At 43.7% G+C, this 20,828-nt stretch overlaps 1 protein-coding gene across 1 annotated transcript in view; it reads left to right on the top strand.

The window, feature by feature from the left end:
* Positions 1 to 6,211: 6,211 nt before the first annotated feature.
* Positions 6,212 to 20,828, top strand: part of LOC141922118 (uncharacterized) — a 68,259-nt gene continuing 53,642 nt past the window's right edge. Inside the window, exons 1-5 of the mRNA XM_074821248.1 lie at positions 6,212 to 6,276; positions 6,562 to 8,053; positions 11,115 to 11,400; positions 12,207 to 12,338; positions 12,842 to 14,910. Of these exons, the coding sequence (XP_074677349.1) occupies positions 7,967 to 8,053; positions 11,115 to 11,400; positions 12,207 to 12,338; positions 12,842 to 13,074 (738 nt within the window). The 5' untranslated portion in view covers positions 6,212 to 6,276; positions 6,562 to 7,966 and the 3' untranslated portion in view covers positions 13,075 to 14,910. Of the gene's footprint in view, positions 6,277 to 6,561; positions 8,054 to 11,114; positions 11,401 to 12,206; positions 12,339 to 12,841 lie in introns of the transcript that reaches the window.

A 20,828-nucleotide genomic window follows, 5' to 3' on the forward strand; every position in this document is an offset into this window, starting at 1 on the left:
GCAGTGACCACTTCATTGTCCTCCACTGGGACTAGGGGCAAAAAGGTCCTTCCCACAGGGAAAAATGAACAATCGCACATAGGAACACTCCTGTGGCAGTACAAGGTGGGGATGAGTATTTCCTCAGTATCGTTCCACATGGAAGCGTCTTTGATCAGCCACCCACATAGCTGTATCACAACCTGATGGCTGAGGAAGCTGGAATTTGGGCTATGGGCTTTAATCAGGATGTTTAAGGATAGGAAAAAAAAATAATAAACTTTGTCACTCTGAAGCACAATATTAATCATAGAAGACAAGACAAAGCTGATTATTTCCATTGTGATCGTGCTGCATCTACACCCCATGTACAAAGGACAGAGCAAGTATTCCTTGTGACACTGTTCTTTTAGGCCTCACCAGCTCCCAGACAAGGCACTGGGTATATTTTTACATTTAAATACCAGTATGAGTGTTTTAGTATAGGGAAACACTTCAGACATCAGATCTTCTTTCTGAGCTTTACTGTGTTTTCCTTCCCTACTACAGTTTGATGAAACTCATAGTCCCACCAACTGGTGGCCCCTTGTACAGGGGTGGCAGTGATGACAGGTACCACACTCATTGTGCCAGTCATTCTATGTTGTACTGTAATTAATTACTTTTAAAGCAAATGGGCAATGAATTGCATCAAAGGAAACAAAGAAACGAAGAAACGATTGTTTGAAACTACTCTAGTTTATACAAAAGTCAAATTAAGATGTCACTAGAGTTTACACCTAAAGGGGAATTCTCAGCATGTTTTCAAATTTTCATTATTTGTTGTGATCTGAAGTTGAAAAAACTCCAAAATTTCCTCCTTAATAGTCTTGGTCTTTTCCATTTGACAAATATTGATTTTTCCCTTCTTTCCTACAGCAAAGAAAGCAAATTCGTGTTACTGGTACTAGAGAAGCTCAGGCTAGAGGCCAAACTTCCTGCATAGTTTTGATCACTCTGAAAGCATCCACGAAGTCCCCTAATCAGCGAAATAAAACATTTCCCATTTAAGGGTCTTTCCCCTGGGAGACTTTCAACCTTTGGCCTTTCCCCCAGTTGTTCCGTTCACCTCAGGGCAGCTATGGGCTGTGAGGGCCGGTGCCGGGACTCAGCACCTCTGCGCATCCCACATCTGCTGGAGGTTCAGGGAAGGCATCGTACCCCCCTGCGCAGGACCAGCTCTCAAGTGATGTTGCTGCCCAGGGTGTCTGCCCTCTCCTCGAGAGCTCCCGGGGCTCCCAGACAAGACCTCCGGCCTCCCACCTCCCCATGGGCTGCACCCACTCTCCTCAGAACCCTGCCAGAAACCGTGACGCCGCAGGGGCCTCTCAGCACTAACTAGACCCCAGCTGAAGCCTTGGTGCATGAAGACTTTTGTCCATTGGAACTGGTTTTGCTTGGTTTTTAATCTTCACTGGACTAGGACTGGAAGTTCCTGTTATCCCTATAAAGGTCTGATCTCCTGCAGCTGACGCAAAGGTTTTGTCCTTATTGATAACTCTCAGCAGCAAGTCTCACAAGCTAATAGTGTGAAAAAGTACTTCGCTTGGTATGTTTTATTAAACTTGCTCACGTCTTTGTTCAGTGACTGACCTTCTGTTTTCTGTTCCATGATAAAAGGTGCACAGAAACCTACAACTTGATTTCACAACACTGTTCATTACTTCTTGTATTTATCAGGGCTCCCACTAAATATAAATCGAAGCTACCTCAGCCCTACAGACCCTGTAGAATTTTCTCCAAGCATTTAGTCATTTCCAGAACTCGTCTCTGAATCCAGCTATTTCATCTACACCCTTTTTGAGATGCAGTGACCCAAACTGAATACATTATTTCAGATGAGCATGTAACACCGATTTATGTGGCAGCTTTCCAACACTTCCAGTGTTATTTTATCCTGTTCCCTCCACATTCTAATGATGCTGGCTCTTTAGAAAGCGTTACATGTTGAGTCTTTGAGCTTTCCCAGTGATGCAAAGATCTTTTTTTCTGGGTTGTTACAGTTAATTTAGAACCTAGCCAGGAGTATAAATTGTTCAGATTAATTCCTCTGTGAACATTACTTTGCATTTGTCAAAATTGAATTTTGCCTGTGATCTTGTTACCCATTCACTCCACCATCTTTTTGTACCCTTTGAAGATCATCAGAGACACCTCTGGTCTTGACTGACCTAAATAATTTTTGTGCAGTTTGCATTTCTTGCCTCCTCTATTAATCTTTTGCAAAATACACGTGTGTGTGTGTGTATGTTTATGTGTATGTAAATTAAACACGTGCATCCTTTTGGAGAATTTAGATACAGCACTCCCCAGACTTTCTGCAATGGCATTAGTTTCCCTGTCCATTTCTGGAAAAAGCTTTTCCTGACATGGTGTAACATCGTTATCTGCCTTTGTGGCCCATCAAACTAGTGTCTTGTAATTGACCTGTGATCAAATAGTACATTTTCCTCAGTTGTTTCTGGTTAATACACTTTTGGCATATAACTGAAATTATTAACCCATCAGAGTCAAAAATCTCTGTGTGATGTGCATACATGTCTGGGTCAGCAGATTAACAAAAATTAGCGTAGTTACATGTCTGACCTCTGGCTGGGGGGAATTCAGTCATTCACTACCTATAATGTAAAATATAGACCATTAAATAATCTTCATTGGACTTCCTGTAATGTGTTGCTCTCTTTGCATTTAAGGCCGCTGCTCCATGTGGCCATACAAATATGTGCTTTTTGCCTTCTAGGGACAGCAGATATTTGACAATAAATTTTCAGTACCATTTTTGCTGTCTAATCATAAAATATTTTACTTGTCCCATCCTGAAAGCACTTCGTCCAGTGTAGGCAGATGTCCTCTGACATTGTTCTTTCCCCAGCAAAACATCACTGAAGACCATTCTGCAGACAATTGTGCTGTTATAAGTTTCTTTTGAATCCCTTGATGAAGCTTTATGGTGAATGTTTGGCTGAGTAAGAATTCAGCGCCCACGCACTTAGGAACAGCCAAAGTTCCAAAAATTTCCACAGAAATTTCCTGAATTTCCTGAACTGCCTCTGTGAGCCTGACGTGTGCCCAGAGAGGTGCACCCATGTGCAGCCTTAGGTGCTCACCTGGGTCAGGTGGCAGTCGCTGTCCTAAAGCCCAGCAAAAGGCTCTGGCATGGAGGAGAAGCCTTCCTCCTCCTCCTGATGGCAGCTAAGGAAAACTGCTTTAAAAGAGAAGCAGGAGGAGACAATCCTGAAGCCTGTTTACCACAAATGACAACGAAATCAAAATGGGAAACATGCTGGGCTAAATCATGGCAGTGGGATCCAGAGAGATTTAGGGACCAGCTCTGACGGGCAGGGAGGATTTAAAATCCACTTTGTCTCATGTATTGAGAGAGATTCTGACTGTGCTTTTTATGGCCATATTTTTCAAATCTGGAGCAACTCCAAAATCACCCAAGGACATCCTTGTCTTATTTCTGTCCATACCCAGACCACTCTTTCCTGAGACAGGCATTATAAACCGCAGCTGAACAAGGCTCAGGAGCACCATCCACCCCAGCCCCGCGCTGCACATCACCGGGTAGAGATTCAGCTCCAAACATGTGCGCAGTGCCCGGGGCTGTGCGTGCTGCGGGGCTCAGCACCGGGCAGCCCCCCCCACAGGCTCGGGAGGCAGCGCAGCCACAGCACAGGGCAGGGGGGTCGTCGGGGTGCCAGGGTGCACCCAGCATCTGCTGCACCAGAGCAGGACCCGTCTGCTGAGCAGAAACGTGAGCGCTGGGCTAAGGCACCGCAAGGACTGTGCTTGCTGATAGGGATCCACAGAGTATTGCTAGCAGGACTGAAAATAAGAATTAGTAATAGGCGCAGGAGCATACTAATACTCCTCCATGTGCACAGTTTAATTACTGATGGCTCAAGGGATTCAGAGCAAGGAGCTGAGCAAGATGAGGTTTTGCTGCATAAAGCAGCAGAGCACGTGCACCATTTCAGCCCTTAAAGACGAGAACATCAACAAACACAGTGGAAGGACCGGGGCACCCCCAGCCACTCCTTCGTCTGCAAAACAGTCAGTTTGTTCTTTATGTGAACTGGTTCAGCAGACAGCAAAAATTGTTTTTTCACTCAGGATTGTCTTTTGACTTTTTACCATAGGTGATTCTTCTTTAGATACTATTCAAATTGCAAATTCTGCAACTGAATTTGTGATATGTCGCTGGAGAGACCTCTTGTTACCAAAGTAATAACTGCTTTTACTTTGTGTAATTAACCCATGCCATGGGCGAAACAGTCATTTAATTTATTGAACTTCATACATGGCATAAACTCATGTTCATGTAAATTAGGACACAACTTTTCTGCTGTCTACATACTGACAATTTTCACAAGTCAGGTAAATATGCCTGCTGTATAGTTAAGTTACACAGGCCATCCAAACTTTGGTAAGAAGCTAAACCAGCCTGCATTATACTTTACACATTCTTTTTCACTCAAGGAACACTGTTTTTAAAGATATCATGCAGTCCAAAAATTTTGTTAACTTAATATTCAGTGCATCAGTTAAAACATATTTTTAATGATTATTTATATGGCTGAACAAGGGCAGAAAGATGATCCCAGAAGCCAACTCCAAATCAACTGCTTTTGTTTTGAATTTGAAAGAGTGGGTGGTGAAGCCTGCTATGCCTTGGTAATGGAAGCAGCACCAAGACCCACCCAGTCTTTTGTGCCTATCAGTCCTGCGGTGCAGCGGGAGTCTTTGTGTTTAAGGCACTTTGATGCATGTTACTGACAAAGGTTGCAGAATAACTAATGCCAGTAGCGCAGTTCTCTGTGAGGAATACCTTAATATTGCTGGGGTGATGGGGTCTAAAGTTTTAAACAGTTCAAGAGTGCTTCTTTAAAGAAAACTGCGTTTATATATCTAAACCTCAGATTTTAAGTCATTACTAAAATAAAATAACAAGTGTTGGAAGCACTTTTACTAAATTATTCTAAGAAGTGTTGATAATGAAATCCTCAGCTTGAAAATAAGTGCTGTATTAAGAGGAAAAGAAATCTTCTGTTGTAAAGCTTTTACTATAATTGCTAGAGATCTCTTAAAATCTAGATTTTTCTTTGGCAGTAGGGGCCTACTGATAAAAGTAAGAGAATGAGAACCTCCTACACATTTTGGTTCCTACAATACAAAAACCTTAGTGTCATGACATCTTCTTGTCACCTAGGACAGACAGAACAGAAGGCTTCACTGTTACCTCATCAGAAGCATACATGCAACTATCCACAGAGACAGCAGCCACAGTGTTCAGAACGGCTGTTTATCATGTTTTGTTTCAGAGAAACATAGAACAGTTTGGGTTGGAAGCGACCTTTAAAGGTCATCTAGTCCAACCCCCTGCCATGAGCAGGGACAGCTTCAACTAGATCAGGTTGCCCAGAGCCCTGACCCCTCAGCCCAGCCTGACCTTGAATGTTTCCAGGGATGAGGCATCTACCACCTCTCTGGGCAACCTGTGCCAGTGTTTCACCACCCTCACCATAAAAAATATCTTCCTTATATCTAGTCTGAGACTACCTTCTTACCCCTCATCCTATCACTTCATTTAGAGACTAATTCTGCACTGTGCTCCTGAGGGCTGTAAGGGTCCCTTACCCCTCCCTGGCTAAGGGGATTTGTACAGAGGACACAGTCTATCTCTTCTGTTCTTCACCAAAGAAATCAGTTTGGGGGAAACCTAGATATACATATTATTTGCTGATTAAAACGCTACAGCGGGCCTGGCTCTAAGCAAGTGCTGACTGTAATGAACATACAACTCTGAATCCGTTCTACCTCCCATTCGCTGTGGGCGCCCAGGAGCCTCCTGCCCTGGCAGCACCGCGAAGCCGTGCCATGCAGTGACAGGAGCTGAGCCGGTTAAACTGCACACAGAAATGCAACAGCTTAGACAAACTGGTCATGGAAAACATCTTGAGACAATAATAAAGACTTCCTCATTCCTTGGTTTATTGCAACTGATCCTATTGTCTTTCAAAAAACATTGCAGGAGATTCAGAAGCACGAACTAATCTTCCTCTTAAAAAATACAGTATTTTTTGATATCTCATTTAATACGCCTTTCCCTGTGCTCACCCATACAGAGGCAAACAAAAGCCATTTCTAGATCACCTGTAGCCGTGTCCTCAGTGCCCCACATCAGGAAAACTGTCTACCGAAGAGGATCATCGGGAAACACCAAGCTCCTCTGCAGCCATGCAAGGAAGGTCTGAGGTACTGTGACTGAAAGAACCATCTTACTTTCATTTTCACTTTCACAATATATAAATTAAATACATTTTTGTTTATCCTGAGCAGATAAAGCTGAAGGGATATGAGATTAGAGCAAATATCAAGCTATTAGAATTGAAGTTTCAGAAGATACATGTGAAAAATTGGAGCCTCTGAAAGCAACTCTAGTTCTCCAGTTTAACTTTACATTCTGCTCAAACTCTTCGATGAGCAGGACTATCCTTTATTGATTGTCACAATTGATTTTTTTTTTCTTCTTGCAAGCAGCAGATCAATGCTAGAGACTTGGAAACAAGAATATAGTGTCACCAGAAAACAAGTCTCTTCAACAAAAAGGTGAGCAGTGCAAGTTAAAATTCAGAGTGTGTCATTGGGCACTTGGTGTTGATTTTTTTTGTTAGGTTGGTTTAGTGGTTTTGAGTTTTTTAATTTTCAAACTCTTTGGACTGTATTCTACTTGACTAGATTGCATTACTGTATTAGCTTTAAAAAATGAGCAATATGTTAGAAGGGAATATATTTGAATTAAAGTCTTAGTCAGAAAACTTGTGGGTAGTGAATGGCTTCCTGAAAAACGTGAGTATAAATATGGAGTATCCAAAAGTAAAAGAGTGTTCACTTTTAACTTGCCTTTTTATTGTTTTGCATATGACATACATTCTTGAAATCTAAATAGGCTTTCTGTGACAGAAGTATTTTGTATCTAAATCCTTCCTTGACAAGTACAAATGCCTAAGAGAACACTGAGATTAATATTTTGTATTGAATATATGTAAGAAAAGAGAAGAATTCACATCTTAGTGATTCACAGTGTCTTATTTTCTATCACTGCAAATATCAAGAGCTGCCAATTATAAGCAGTTTAGGAATCACATCAGTTTTGTTAGTTTTAGTACAAAGGCTCATGTTTTTGGAAGTTTGAGTAAGATTGATTGTCTTTCACTACACAACAGTGTTCATCTCACCAAATATTTTGAGCTGGTTAATTGAGGAAAAGCAACCACAATATTGTTTATTTGGAGAAGAGTCCAGAAAATGCCTTGGCCACCACTGTTCTTGATGGTTCCTTGAGTTAATTGTGATCTGTGTCCTCATTCCAGCACTGTCCTCTCACATGGTGCTGGCGGAGCAGTGCCCACTGCCAACAACCCTGTTCTTGCTGTCCTTGGTGGCCCTGTGACCTTCCACAGGTTGATGGGACCACGAACGTCCCTGCTCCGTGGGACAGGGCTGGCAAGGGGTCCTTCAACTCAATAATCGTGTCTCCAGCCAGCCCAATGGAGAGTTGTCCTGGTTTCGGCCCGGACAGAGTTAACTTTCCGTGGGCTGAGAGGGAGCCCAGCTGGAGGGCCGGGTCCTGACCGATCCTTGGAGCATTCCATGGCATGTGACGGCAAAGCTGAGCATACAGGCGGGCGCTGCTCTCTCACGGGTTGTTGTTTGGTTGGTTTTGGGTTTCCGGGCAGCTGGTGCGGTGGGATCACTGCTGAGGACGGGCTCTGTACCACCCACCACTCGGTGAGCCACTGCTGCATTTTACCCATTTTGGACTACTATCATTACTGTTGGTTTTGCTAGGGGGTTTTTTTATTATTATTTAACCTACAAATTTCTTCTTTTTTTTGTCCCTCCCCTATTTCGGGGGGGGGAGAGGGAGTAAACAACTGGCCGCATGGTGATTTGCTACAGGCTGAGTTCAAACCACAACAGTTTTTGGTGCCCAACGTGGGGCATGAAGTTTGAGATAATGGCAGAACAGGTAACAATGTTGATTTCTTGGCTCCTTAAGATTTTATCACCTAATTTGCATTATGTATTTCCCATGCTGTTGCTCACAGTTGGTGAAGTTGGGTTAAGATCTTGTTTTTGCTGTACTATGTGATGCTTATCTATGACAGGGTGCTGTCATCAGCCCTGGGGCTATTTACAGTTGTGTTTGAGGAATTCAGGAATTTCAGATACCTTTGGAGTGCTGATATTAACATGGTCGTCTTACTACTAGGAGCTAGTGTGTTCCTGCATGTGGTTCAGGTGTTATTCAGGGTTAAGCAACTATTTAAAGAGTATCACCTGGAAACCTCCCCCAAGATTGGAGAATTACGAGTGGCTGGGGGTGTGGAGTAGCACTGGCAAGTACCTAGAACAGTGGGCACCTCCAGTGTACTGGAACTTCACTCCTGCACAAGTGCAGAATCCTGAAGAATTAGTAAAATATTTGGAAAAAGTATGTTGTCACCCAGGTAATTCCGGAGAGGCACAGCTCACTGCAATGTGCTGGGGCATAGCCCAGTTTACTGAGTGCTATTAAACACTGTTCAGCACCCTCAAGAGGAAGAGAAGGGCTCTGGATCTGGTAACCAAGTAACAGAAACTGCAGCTGCTACAGCCTGAGGACAGGCGCTGCAGCTGGACCAGAGAACCAACCCATGACGGTGTCAGGTGCTCCCAGACAGAAGAGGGAATACACAAGAAAATCCCCTCGCAGTGTACAGGGTGAGGATGAACCAGGCCCAGCACAAGAACAGGAGGAGGAGGAGGCAGAGGCAGTGATAGTCACCCAATCCTTATCCCTGAGTGAGTTGCGAGACATAAAAGATTTCAGCCGCCAGCCAGCTGAGCAACTCGTTACCTGGCTGCTTTGATGCTGGGATAGCAGGGCCAGCAGCATGGAACTAGGGGGCAGGGAGGCGAGGCAGCTGGGATCCCTGTCTAGTGAAGGGTTCGACACTGGATGGAAACCTGGAGTCATTTCTGAGCCCTTTGGACCCCAGTCCCCACCCAGAAGTGATTAGTCAGTAATCACAGGTGCCCCCAGGCACAGTAGCAGAACACTTTTCTCCGAGGACTGACAGCTTCAAAAGCATGATGGCCAGCTGGTGGCACAGAAGATGGTAGATGGCAGAGAAAACAGACCAGATCCTGCTTCTGTTAATAACCCATCCACCTCAGTATCACAGTGCATCAAATGAGGTTATCCCCAACCGCATTATCTCCTGGAATTCATATTCCTCTGATAGAAGTGATGATGCAGTCAGCTGCCTGGCTGAGCTGAATGTTATTTATCTGCACTTGATCTTTCACCAAGGCCACTGACGGAAAGATAGGTAGAAAAACATTTATTCTCTCTGGTTTGTATCATTTTCATGTAATGTCATCTGATCCCCCAGCTGTCTATCACATTTCAATGAGATTTATGTGAGGTGCTGAAAGAGTAGAATAAAGCTGATGAAAATAGCAAACTTTGCAGAAGTAATTTGTGTTTGCTAGTTCCCAAACCTCACCCACACTATTATCTTTCACTCAGTAATATTGTTCCCTGACACCTAGATTACACTGCATCGCCCATTCCATGTTATTCAGGACTGGGCTTATTGATACACTCCCAGCATCCACACACACAAATAAACACACTCACCTTATCAAAACACTTGTTTTCACTCAAATGGCAGCTGCTTCTTAATCAGTCCCAGGTTAAGTGGGATGATGATGTGATTGAAATTCATTAATAAAGCATGTGGAGGAGGAGGGATCAGTAGCAGAGGAAGGGATCCTCTTCTTTTGTGTCTGCTGAGGTGATGGAGGGTTTGCAGGAGAGTGCACCAGGCTGGGGCAGACCCTGCAGGCAAGTGCTCCTGGGTGTGGGACCAGCCATCCCACGGCTCATCATGTTCCTTCCGAGCCCACCAGCCCTTGGGCTGCTCTGCCCCTGTGCTGGAGGCTGGGCTCTGGTTCCCAATGCCTCAGAAAAACAGCACTGTGGCTTTGGCCACCAGCCCCCCAGGACAGCATCCGCAGGGGCCCTGGCGGGCCCAGAACAAGGATCCTGCTGTGCTGAGCTGCCTGGTCTAGAGGAAGGTATCCCTGCCCAAGGCAGGGGGGTTGGAGCTAGATGATCTTTAGGATCCCTTCCAACCTAAACCATTCCATGATTTAAGTGAAGGTTTGGGTTGACTTGAGAGGCCAGAGTCAATCATAGCATGGTCTGTATATAGGTGGATACACCCTGACTTACAAAGTGTGGTGGGATACTAGAGGCAAAGGAAGAAGATATGAACAGGTAGATGCTGAATTTGAAATGTTCCAACTGTCATTTATGGAAAAAGTAGACAGTAACTCCCAAAGGTTAACTGTGAGCAATCTGTCTCATTCTGCGTGGTTTTTTGTTTCTGTGCACTGTGAAGCAGGTGTTACCATTTATATGTTAAAAACATCTACCTCAATGTTACTTAACTCAGCTGTGTTCCTTATTTTGGTCCTATCCTGCTTGTTCAAGGAAATAATGTAATTATCTACTTTTCCTTGGGAAGGTGAAGAGAACAATGAGAAATATATCAAGTAACGGTTCTAGAAGCTATCTATACACATCCAGGTCATAAAATGTTAGCCAAAACATCCATACTGGTACAAGAGCTTCATACCCCTGACTAGCTAATTGGTTTGCTAACTAATTTCTTTTCAGGGTAAAAAAGAAAAATCATCATAGCATTTACTGGTATCAAAGCAACTGATTAAAAAATATTTTCCATATTAAAGTTGACATTTAATTAGTTTAGCTCTGGTGAGCCTGTACTGCCTGAAAAAGAAATCCCTCAAAAGGCTGGATAAAGCCTCTTTATTAATCCTTTTCTGTGGTTACATAAGGTATATCTGCAACCGTCCTATACTAGTCAAGTAGCAATTATGCTATGTTAGAATGACACTTACTGAGATGGCAGTAAAACAGTCATGTAAAAGTGCCAGTATAACTGTTCCAGTAAGTCAGGTAATATATTTAGCTTTAAAAAAAAATGTCCAGCCTTATCCATATTTTATTAAAACAGGAAGACGCAGTGATAACTACAAAGGCTGTAACTTTGTGTGAATCCTCTGAAATAATCAAGCAGAGATCCAAAGGACACAACAGCAAAGGAGCAGAGGGAGGAGTTGTTCAAAGCCTGAGGTCTGAAGGCAGGAGTGCCGAGACAGCAGAGGAGTTACCGGGGAGAGCTGCGTCACCCCCAGCATCTGCGCTAACTAGTTGTGGGGAGGATGCTGCACCGCCGCGCCCTCAGGAAGATGCTGCAGGTCAGGGACTGCCCGGCACATCAAGACTGGCTCTTACTGGAGGTATGGTCAGTGTTATAAATTGAGACCACAATGGACTATAATTCAATCTTTATTAATTATAGCAAGTAGAATATGAGCAAAGACAGCGCTGGACGGCAGGGGAGTCTGCGCTCCGCCAACTGCCGTGCTGAGTAGTTCAAATAGTCCCCTTTTTATACATCTTTACTTCCGTGCTCATGAGGTAGTGGAGGTACTCCGCGCATGCTTCAGTTGTTGTTAGGGGGGGTCGTTTCCTGCCTCCTGGTATTTGTTGAGGCCGAAGTAAGAAGTCTTCCCTCTTTGTCTCATAGTTGATCTTTCACTCATATATCCTTATATGGGCTGTCTTGTCCTGTTTCTTGTCGCTTCCTGGAAATCTGGTGGTTATCTTGCATGAGCAGTATCTGGTTCAGTTTGTGTGAGCAATTACAGTTATCTTATCTCACACAGGCGGTGTCCGGTGGTTGTTTGCATGAGTGGTTTCTGTCGTCTAATTTTACATTGAGCTTAACATAAATCTTAATAAACAATACCTTGGTCCACAGTTTCTCACAGTCAGTAACAGTTCCAGACAGTTTGGAGTGATTTCAGTAAAATCCATAGGCACTGGATAAAATCAGTGGGGCTGAAGTGTATTGTTCTGTTTCAAACAGCTGAGGAATGCCACTGTGAGAAACGCTCAGTTGCCGATTATCCATAGCTCAGACAGGATGCGGTGTGAAGCACTCATTCTTTATTACGTTCTTGCAAGACCGGGCGCCCCCAACAAGTGGACGCGGCTACCAGCCATCATGCAATGGTTTATATCCCTTTCTCCCAACCGCCAGTTCCCTCCCCTGATTCCTCACTGGCCGAGTACTACAGGGTGTACAGACTTCCCGAACCGCCTACCGATACGCCCCTTCATGTCTGTGTTCATACATCGCATGTTCATGGAAATGAACCTTGGCTTTCTCCAGGTGAGCTCATCACGCAAGCGTACTAAGATGGAAAAGTTCGAAATTCAGGTTCCCCAAGTCTTTCGGTATCTGCATCCATCTAAAACCAGTTCCAAGTACTGGGTCATCACAGTTAACAAAAAGACCACTTGCCTTCTAGCCCTAGGTCAGGGATTTCAATGGTTGTGAATTGCTCTTGTTGATTGCTTTGGTGAATCGCTCCTGCCCTTCCCATCAGGCTTATTATGCCAAAACAACATTCTTTCCCTTACACCACCTTGGACACTTTGAGGTGCTTTGTGAATTCTAGCCCATTTCCACACATGCCTTCTGCAAGTCCTTCTGTCAGCCAGAGGGACAGGCACATGCACGCTCTTTTTTGCATGACGGAGCCACTGTAACCCCAACCTTATTTTCAAGACAGGCAGGAGAAACTTGAAATGCAGAAGTCAGGGTCATTCCTCACTGCCAGCTCTGCCTTCCCCACCTCCATCGGTAACTGTGACTCTGTGTTTCCGTTTCAGACGCAGGAAGGCACCTGGGCACCCAGGCCAGGAAGGACACTGTGCCATCGGTTTTCATGAGAGCCTTCTTGACCCCACTGACACAGAGGGGTTCCTTTGCCCTTGGTTCAGTTTTTAAAGGGCATCTTCACGCATTTACTCCAATGTCTGACAATTTCACACACCGCGGGTCCTACCAGGAGACAACCAAAGTTGTTTTAGAGTTAACTTCATTCTTCCATATAAGGTTTTAAAAAATTGTTCCACACTGCTTTTGTGAAAAAGCAGCAGTACACCATATCTAATAGTCTTCTGCCATCAAACAGCTGGGAAAAAGAAGGTAAAATGATACCAAAATACAGATTTATTTGCACACTAAGATAGGGTGAATTTTTCTTCCTTTATAGGGGCACAATATCTCTGGGATGAGAACAAGGCTCTAAGGCTAAAACACAGAACAGTAAGGCAGTCTGGAAAAACATAAACTAGCCAGAGAGAAAAAAGCCTATGAACATGCAGGAACTAACCTTCACACTCTTTGGTAACAACTAAAAACATTTTTGGTAACATTTCTTTGGCTATTGTCAGTTCTCCCTGCTCATTGTTCCACTGCCGCTGTACAGGTATGGATCTTACCCCAAATAAATTTCTATGGACAAAAAGGACATTTGAAAAAAACTGTGTGATCTTTTAGGGTAGTTCTTGCATTTTCCCACTAATAGCACTGGTTTTATTCTACATAGTTGAGGACAGCCAGACTTTTTGCTATTGGATCACACAAGTTTACTTCTAATTTTTTATCTGCAGTTCCTTTGCTTCTGACTATACGTCAGTCATTCTGAATATTTGGGATGGATGTAGCAAACCATCAGCATTAGTTAAAAATGCATCCTGTGGAGGTTCTCAGCCTGTATTTATAGAGCTTCATCTACATACATGTCCTGTCTCTAGAGAGGTAGAAGGCTGTTGGCATTATGTCATACAGTAAATTACAGTTTTAGTGATTTTCATCCAAAAAAGTTTAAAAGTTTCTGAGGCAATAAAGAAGGAAAAGGTTATACCCTTTTTACAGTGTATATTTTCCTAATTTATTGCACAATTTGGAATCTTTAAAGTTGTTTGCCAGACCCACTGAATTCCCTTTCCACCATTAAATTTAACAGTCTTCTGAATGGTTTCCATATATCAGTATTGCCAACATCTGTGGGGTAGAGAATGTTAAGGAATTAATAGCATATGAAAGTTTGTCACTTGTGATGCTGTAAATGTTAAGCTATGCCACTGAAATTTCATTTTAAGCAGTTTGAGATTAATGCCATTTGTCGTAAACGTCCTGCTTTTTAAATGTTAAATAAAATGTGTTTTCTAGGCATGCAAAGAAAAAAGGCTGGGAATACAGACTGTTTTACTAGGCTATTGCTAACTAGATTATGCAACAGGATTGCCTTTATCTTTCCTTTACAGTTAAAATACCTCTGACTGTACAAGATTTCTGTAGATGGGTCTTAATCCAAAAATATGCACACATATATTGTACACAGAATATATATTTAATATCTGTGTGAGGAAAATATATAACAGAATATTACAAAAATTTGTGTTATATATGTTCATTATATATGCATATAAATATATATAATGAACTTTTTGCTTTTCATATATCATTAAGAAAGAATCAGGAAACCTCCTCATGTTCCCTTCCATTTCCTTCTCTCTTTCTCTCTCTCCCTCTCTCAATATCTACCTCTTCCTCTAACTTTATTTTAAATTATGCATAGTATATGAAAAAATTAGAGACACTGAGATAGAAGAGCAGGTGAGGAAGATTCCTGATTTTTTTTCTTAATAGGACATGAAAACATTATACATTATAGACTAGAAGGTATATGAAAACCTCACACTTAACAGACTTTCTGCTTTGTCAATACATATCTGAAAGCATCACAAGCTACTAAAGACAAATTGGTCCTAAATCTCTGCAGCGTAACAATGAACAGAAAATAGGACCTTGCTCATTGCAGCAGAGTAAAAATGTAGTGTGAACATAGTGGCTGTGACAATTTTAAAAATTGAAGCTGTAGAAATTTCATCAAAGGGTTTTCTATGATTTGATTTCTGCTATTATTTTTCCAGGGAACAAATACCCAGCTTGGTTTATTCAGTTACTTTTACAGAAGTTTCACAGCTTCCTATTTTTTGAGGGCTAAACTTACCTTTTGATGAAATGAATACAGAGTTAATGTATCTTATGCAAGGACATGAGGACAATGGCTGACTGTAATTTTACTTGGCTGAAACAACGACCTGGTCAGCCCAATTAATTCCCTACCATTCCACTCCAGGAATCAGTTTTGATCACACAGTGTGGTAAGACACTTGTCGGTGTTGACCACTTGAGTTTTTCGGCAGGGCTCCACCGTTAGGATACTTCCCTGCGTTGGTGCGCTGCCCATGGAGCAGTGAGCGGTCAGGATGTGCTTGAATGTGGCGTGGTGACAGCTTAGCTGGCTTTGTCTTCATAATCCAGTCCCTGATTTAGAGGGACGTGACCTATCCATGCAAGTGAGTCAGAAATGAATCCACTTACTTCCTTAGCTGGGTCAGACGCATTTTCTTTAATGACATCGTGCAGCGTTTGCCAGCATGACAGTAGATGATAAGGTGGATTGTTTTCCATGGATGAGGCCACACCGTAACGCCACGTCTGAAAAAACAGCATCACGCAGGTGACAGCGGGTGCTGACCTGGGTGACCATGACGGGGAGCCGGGGTGTCCGTGGCAGGGCCACAGCCGTCGTCTCTCTCGGGATGCAGGCTGTCTGCCTGGGTCTGACGCCCGGCGTCCCTGCGGGGAGGTGGCAGCAGACCAGGGCTCGTCTGGGCCTGGCCGCGCTCGCGGCTTAGCGCAGGCTGGGCTGCTGCTGAGGTGGGGCTGGCGCTGCTCCGGGGAGCTCCTGTCCCAAAGGCCCACGCTCGCACACCCGCCGCCCAAGCAGGGCTTCCCTGCAGCTGAGGGAGGCAAAGGCACCGCTGTCCCCTCCCAGCTGCTGGGGGCACGGCAGCAGTGCTGGCGTGCTCACCTTCCCAGGGCGGTACTGAGGCACAGGAAGGCCCACGCACCCCATTGCAGCCATAGTGTCTACTTTGGGATGTTTTGACTGCATAGAGTTGTTAGTATTCATTAACTAAGTACCAAGATGTCCCCAAAAGGTGGGTTGTATCAGGAGAAGAAACGAATCTCAAATATTAATAACTACCAGCTAGGAAGCAATTAAAAGTTAATTAGAGGAGAGGATCAAAACTACCCATTTTTAATAATAATTACTGTCATGCGAAGCAGTGAAAGGGATGCTTCTGCACTGATACAATCACAGACTGTTTTTCAGAGCTTAAATATTCTAGCAGATAATTTGAGTAGACATACTGCGCAAGGACACAAAGGTTTTTAAAGAACACATTCCAGTCATGTTTCCTAAACAAGGCAGCTATAACACTTGCTTTAAGCAAAGTTAGCAACCCAAATTAATTATCCAAAATGAACATCAGTGTCTAGGACAAATATTATCTCATCAGCATTCAGTGTCACAGCTCCAGACTAGAAGTGGAAACGGAATAAGGAACCATTAGCAGATTAGCTAAAAACTGAGCAATGGAAAGAGATGTGCAATGTGCTTTCTTCCATGAGTTTCTTTTCTCCCTTGGAGTGATATTTGTTCCATTACAGATGATCGGTGCAAAACCCATATAAGTGGCACTGAATGTCATATGCTGCCTTACCAGTATGAGTGGAGGAGAAGCAGCTGGCATGTGGATAGTTCAGTAGAGATATTTTTAGTTTAGTACATGAAGGTCCAATAATTTTGCACTGTCAATGATGGCTTTGTAGGTGGATCACACACAATATTGCCAGTTCCCATTGCTCCGTTTGGCACCCTAACTGACCTTAACAGGAGAACTGCTCCAGGTCAGGAACCCTCCTCCTATGACATCCTCTAATAAAACCTCTGAGCTCATGGGGAGCCCAGCTGCATCCCTGTGTCCAGCACACGAATACAGCCCAAGCTCTCTGAGGAACTGGCTCTTCTTTAATCTGCTCCTGCTTTTCACTCCCCAATGTGTTGTGCCCTTTCACACAGATTTTCGGGAGCAGCACAGGCACTGGACAAGATGCTCTGAGTTCACAGTGCTCAAATACAGGGTTTGCAGGGCCCTGGGCCCTCACCAGAGGATGCCTCAGGGCACACGAGCTGTTTGGCTCTGCCTGTGCTGTGTTACCTGGCCAAGAACCGGACCCTCTGCCTCCTGTGTCCTCCAAGAGCCTGTTCCAGCATTGGCACACAGACACTCACAATTAATTTTTAATGAACTGCTATATAAAGTCTTTCACAGAAGAAAAACTGACATTACCATGCAAACAATGTGTTTGGTTTAGGGGGTTTTTTCCCCTCAGGAGGCTGGAAAGTACAATCAAATATTTGTGTAATGACCTAAAACAGAACAATAGGATGATTTGTAACACAATAAACTACAAATAAAGACAAGTGAATAATGCATCAAATTATGGATCTGTTATTTTTAAATGAGCTGTTATTCTGCTATATAGTCCCACACTGCCACGGGGAATTAGTCCTTGGCCATCTTTATCTCATGAGCTATCTTTTCATGTGAAATTAAATTTTAAATTAATTGTACAGAAGGCTAAAATCAGGAGAAAATTTTTTAAAAAAAATTCTCTAGTGACTTTATACCTCTCTTCTCTGCATGTTTGTCTGCTGACAGGCTGAATTTTCCAGACTTTGTTTCTATTTGCTGTGGCTTGATAAAGATTTCTTGCGTGTAGCCCTCAAAAATGTTTGCTGTGTCTAATCCTTGTATTGTGAGACAAGTGTAATTTCAGTGTATGGTCAGTCACACTAAGATACATGCACAATTTTTCTTTTCCCCTTGGAAACTTTATGAAATGTAACTTGTCCACCCATTATGAATCGTGTCTTAGGATCAAAAGAATTTGGCCTTTACACATGAAAACCACTTTCCACAAGCACCTCCTTGAAAATTTGGCTACTGATTTCTCTAGAACTGTTGAAATTCATTGAGGTGACAGGCTGAGGGTTATTTATGTGAGTTTGTGCAAGACAAAGATACTCGGGCTGGGGGCCCAGGCCCCGCCGTGCTGCATCTCCCTGCGCTCAGGGCAGAGAAGGGGCTGGCAAGGAAGAGACAACCGGGAGGAAAGGCAGCGGGGGAACGGCAACAGGAGTGGGACAAGACCAGGCCAATGTGATATAGGGGAGCAAAAACCAAAGGGGTTCAGAAGGGGAGTAGCCATGAAGGAAAGCTTTATTAGCATTCATTAAAACTGGTGCTGCAGCTTCAGTTCAGGGTATTGGAACCACGGCAAAACCTGGGGAAACCTCCCGTGTGACAGGGGTGCAGGGCAGTGCTGGATGCTCAGAGCCAGAACGCAGCCCTGCTCATTGTGTGGCCTGCCCCGGAGCTCTCATAGGCTCTTCACCCAGGTCACCCTGGTGCTCGGGAGGGCACAGGACCCCTCCACGCTGCAGGCCGTGGCAGCGCAGCCAGGCATGTGCACGATCGCTGCAGGGCTGCAGCACCCAGGCACCGCAGCTCAAATCCATCTGTCCTACAGCTGACAGTCACTCAGTCACTCACTTAGGCTGGGTGTTGAAGCAAAAAAAACCCCTTTTGCCTGTGCACACCAGTTCATACTCCTTTATTCTTATTGGCTTATGCATATTTGCTTTGCATAGAAAAACCCACGCCCCAGGAGCATTCACACCAGCACACACTCGCGCACACCAAGCACAGCTTCCCCCGGCCGCAGTTTCATCCACAGGCTTTTATACAACATCTGCACAGCAAAATGCTCACTGCAAACAGGGTAAAAAAGGTTTGCTGTGGCTTTTTGTCCTAAAAGTCAAGACACGAACCGGCTCCATTTGCTTTCATAGAAAGTTTCTTCCTACAGTGCCGTGTACAGAAGTTTAACCATTTCCAGCTTCTACCTCTTCCTTAAACAGCAAACTGCTTAGCTGAAATAGTTGTGTGAAAACATAAACAAACAGTTACACTCCCTCAAGAAGCCATTAAACATGGCATGTTAAGTCAGTAATTTGCATATGGCTGATTGTTTAGTAAACAAACTGTCTCCTGAGAGGATGGTAATTAATCTTTTACATCGAATCTGTTGATTAGTCTTTCTGGGAATAATGCTAGATGTTACGAGCAGGTGTGAGTCATGATACCACTTTCTTTAAAATTTAGGATTAAACACATCAATAAACAAAATTTTAAATGCATTTTTTAAGCTTTGGAAGCACCACACAGTTTAGTAAAAGATTAATTCCTTTTTTTACTTCAAAATTAAAGACTTTGGTATTCTTTCTATCATGCAGAACTTTTTAAAAATCTGAATTAAACTCAACAGTGGGATCCACCTACAGGCTGTTGCATTTGCAGATGATTGTAACACTGAAAGTGTAAAAGGAGATGTACATTTAGATGTACATTACTGCCTATACAGGGATTAAACATTTTTTTGTTATTATTTTTTTCAATACTATTACCAGCACAGCTCAAATCTATCTGAGACTGACCCTGTGCACTGGGGCTGGTGGAGAGTGCCATGGGGTCATCAGTGTCCTTGCTCGGCTCTGTCCCACACGGATCAGTGGTACTGTGGCACCTGTGGTCCTGAATCCAGACTTTCCCACAGGGACGTAATTCAGAGGAGGTAAACCTGGTCCCACCCTTTCGCCCAGGCCGAGACCAGGGTTCCTCTGCTGACAGGTGGGTCATTCCAGCTGCCTTTATCAGAATGGACGACTGCGGAGACAGCCCGTGCGTTTCAGAGAGGGCACATCTGGACCACTGATGCCCCACTCACCACCGCAGGGCCAACCCACGCCACCCTCACACCCCGCTGGGGACCAGCAGCCCCTGAATACGGCCATACTGGCTCTGCCTACCTGGAACTAAATGTTGTTCTGTGCTGAGGCCGGGGGCAGCGTCCAGCCGAGGCAGCACAGCGCCAGGTCTGCCTTGCTGTGCAGCAGGAGCACGGGCTCCTCACTACTGTCACTTGGGTGATATGGGAATGTCAAAGCAAAGAATTCTGCAAAAAGGACACTCTTGGACCTAGAATCATGCCAGCCACCCTCCTGTGGCAGCACAGCTTGGATCCGCACACTGTCCTGGGGAGCTATGAGGCTTTTCACGTAAGAACTGGAGATAAGCAAACATTTCATTGTTTAGTAAAGTACCAGTAGAAGGGCTCAATAGCCGCTGTTTATGGCATTTGGTTAAGCAGCTATTGATTTCCACCACACGCTTGTTTGCCTCTGGGAAGCAGAGGCAAAGTACATGGTAGCTCTGGAAATCTGCAGAGGGGAAGATATGACAAAAATATCTATTGTAATAAGTAATATCTAAAATATCTATTGTAATAAGTATTGTAAACAGCTATTGTAATCCAAAGTCTGCAGGCAGCTAGAAAAGTCCTTAAGGTACCACGGAAAGACAACTATTTGTAAAGAAATAGCTGCCAGACTGGGATGGTTGCTGTGATTTTCTGTCATTTTCTCCAGAAAGATTTCAGACTGCAGATTTGGGGTAGCTGTTTGTGAAAATAATAAGATTACATCAAATCTACCAAAGTAATTTGTTCATTAATAATTTTAAAAAAGGCATTTGAGTATTAGGTTAGGAAAGGAAAAAGGAAACATACAGAACTAAAAACTTTACAGTAGTTCAGATAAACAAAGGAGTTTCTTCCTCCTAACAAGGCAGGACAGAAGGGTAAAAGGTATGTAAGACCACACCATGCATCTCCAAGTCAGAATTGTGTGTGATGCAAACAAAAAATCATATTGGAATGAACTGCAAAATGATGGTGCAAGGGATCTGTTTTCTCACAGTAAGTCTACCACATCTTTCTTAAGCAGGAGCTCACAATGTCAGCCAAAGCATATACATTTTCTATTTTCTC

Source organism: Strix aluco, chromosome 4, assembly GCF_031877795.1.
Source record: "Strix aluco isolate bStrAlu1 chromosome 4, bStrAlu1.hap1, whole genome shotgun sequence".
NCBI lineage: Eukaryota > Metazoa > Chordata > Aves > Strigiformes > Strigidae > Strix > Strix aluco.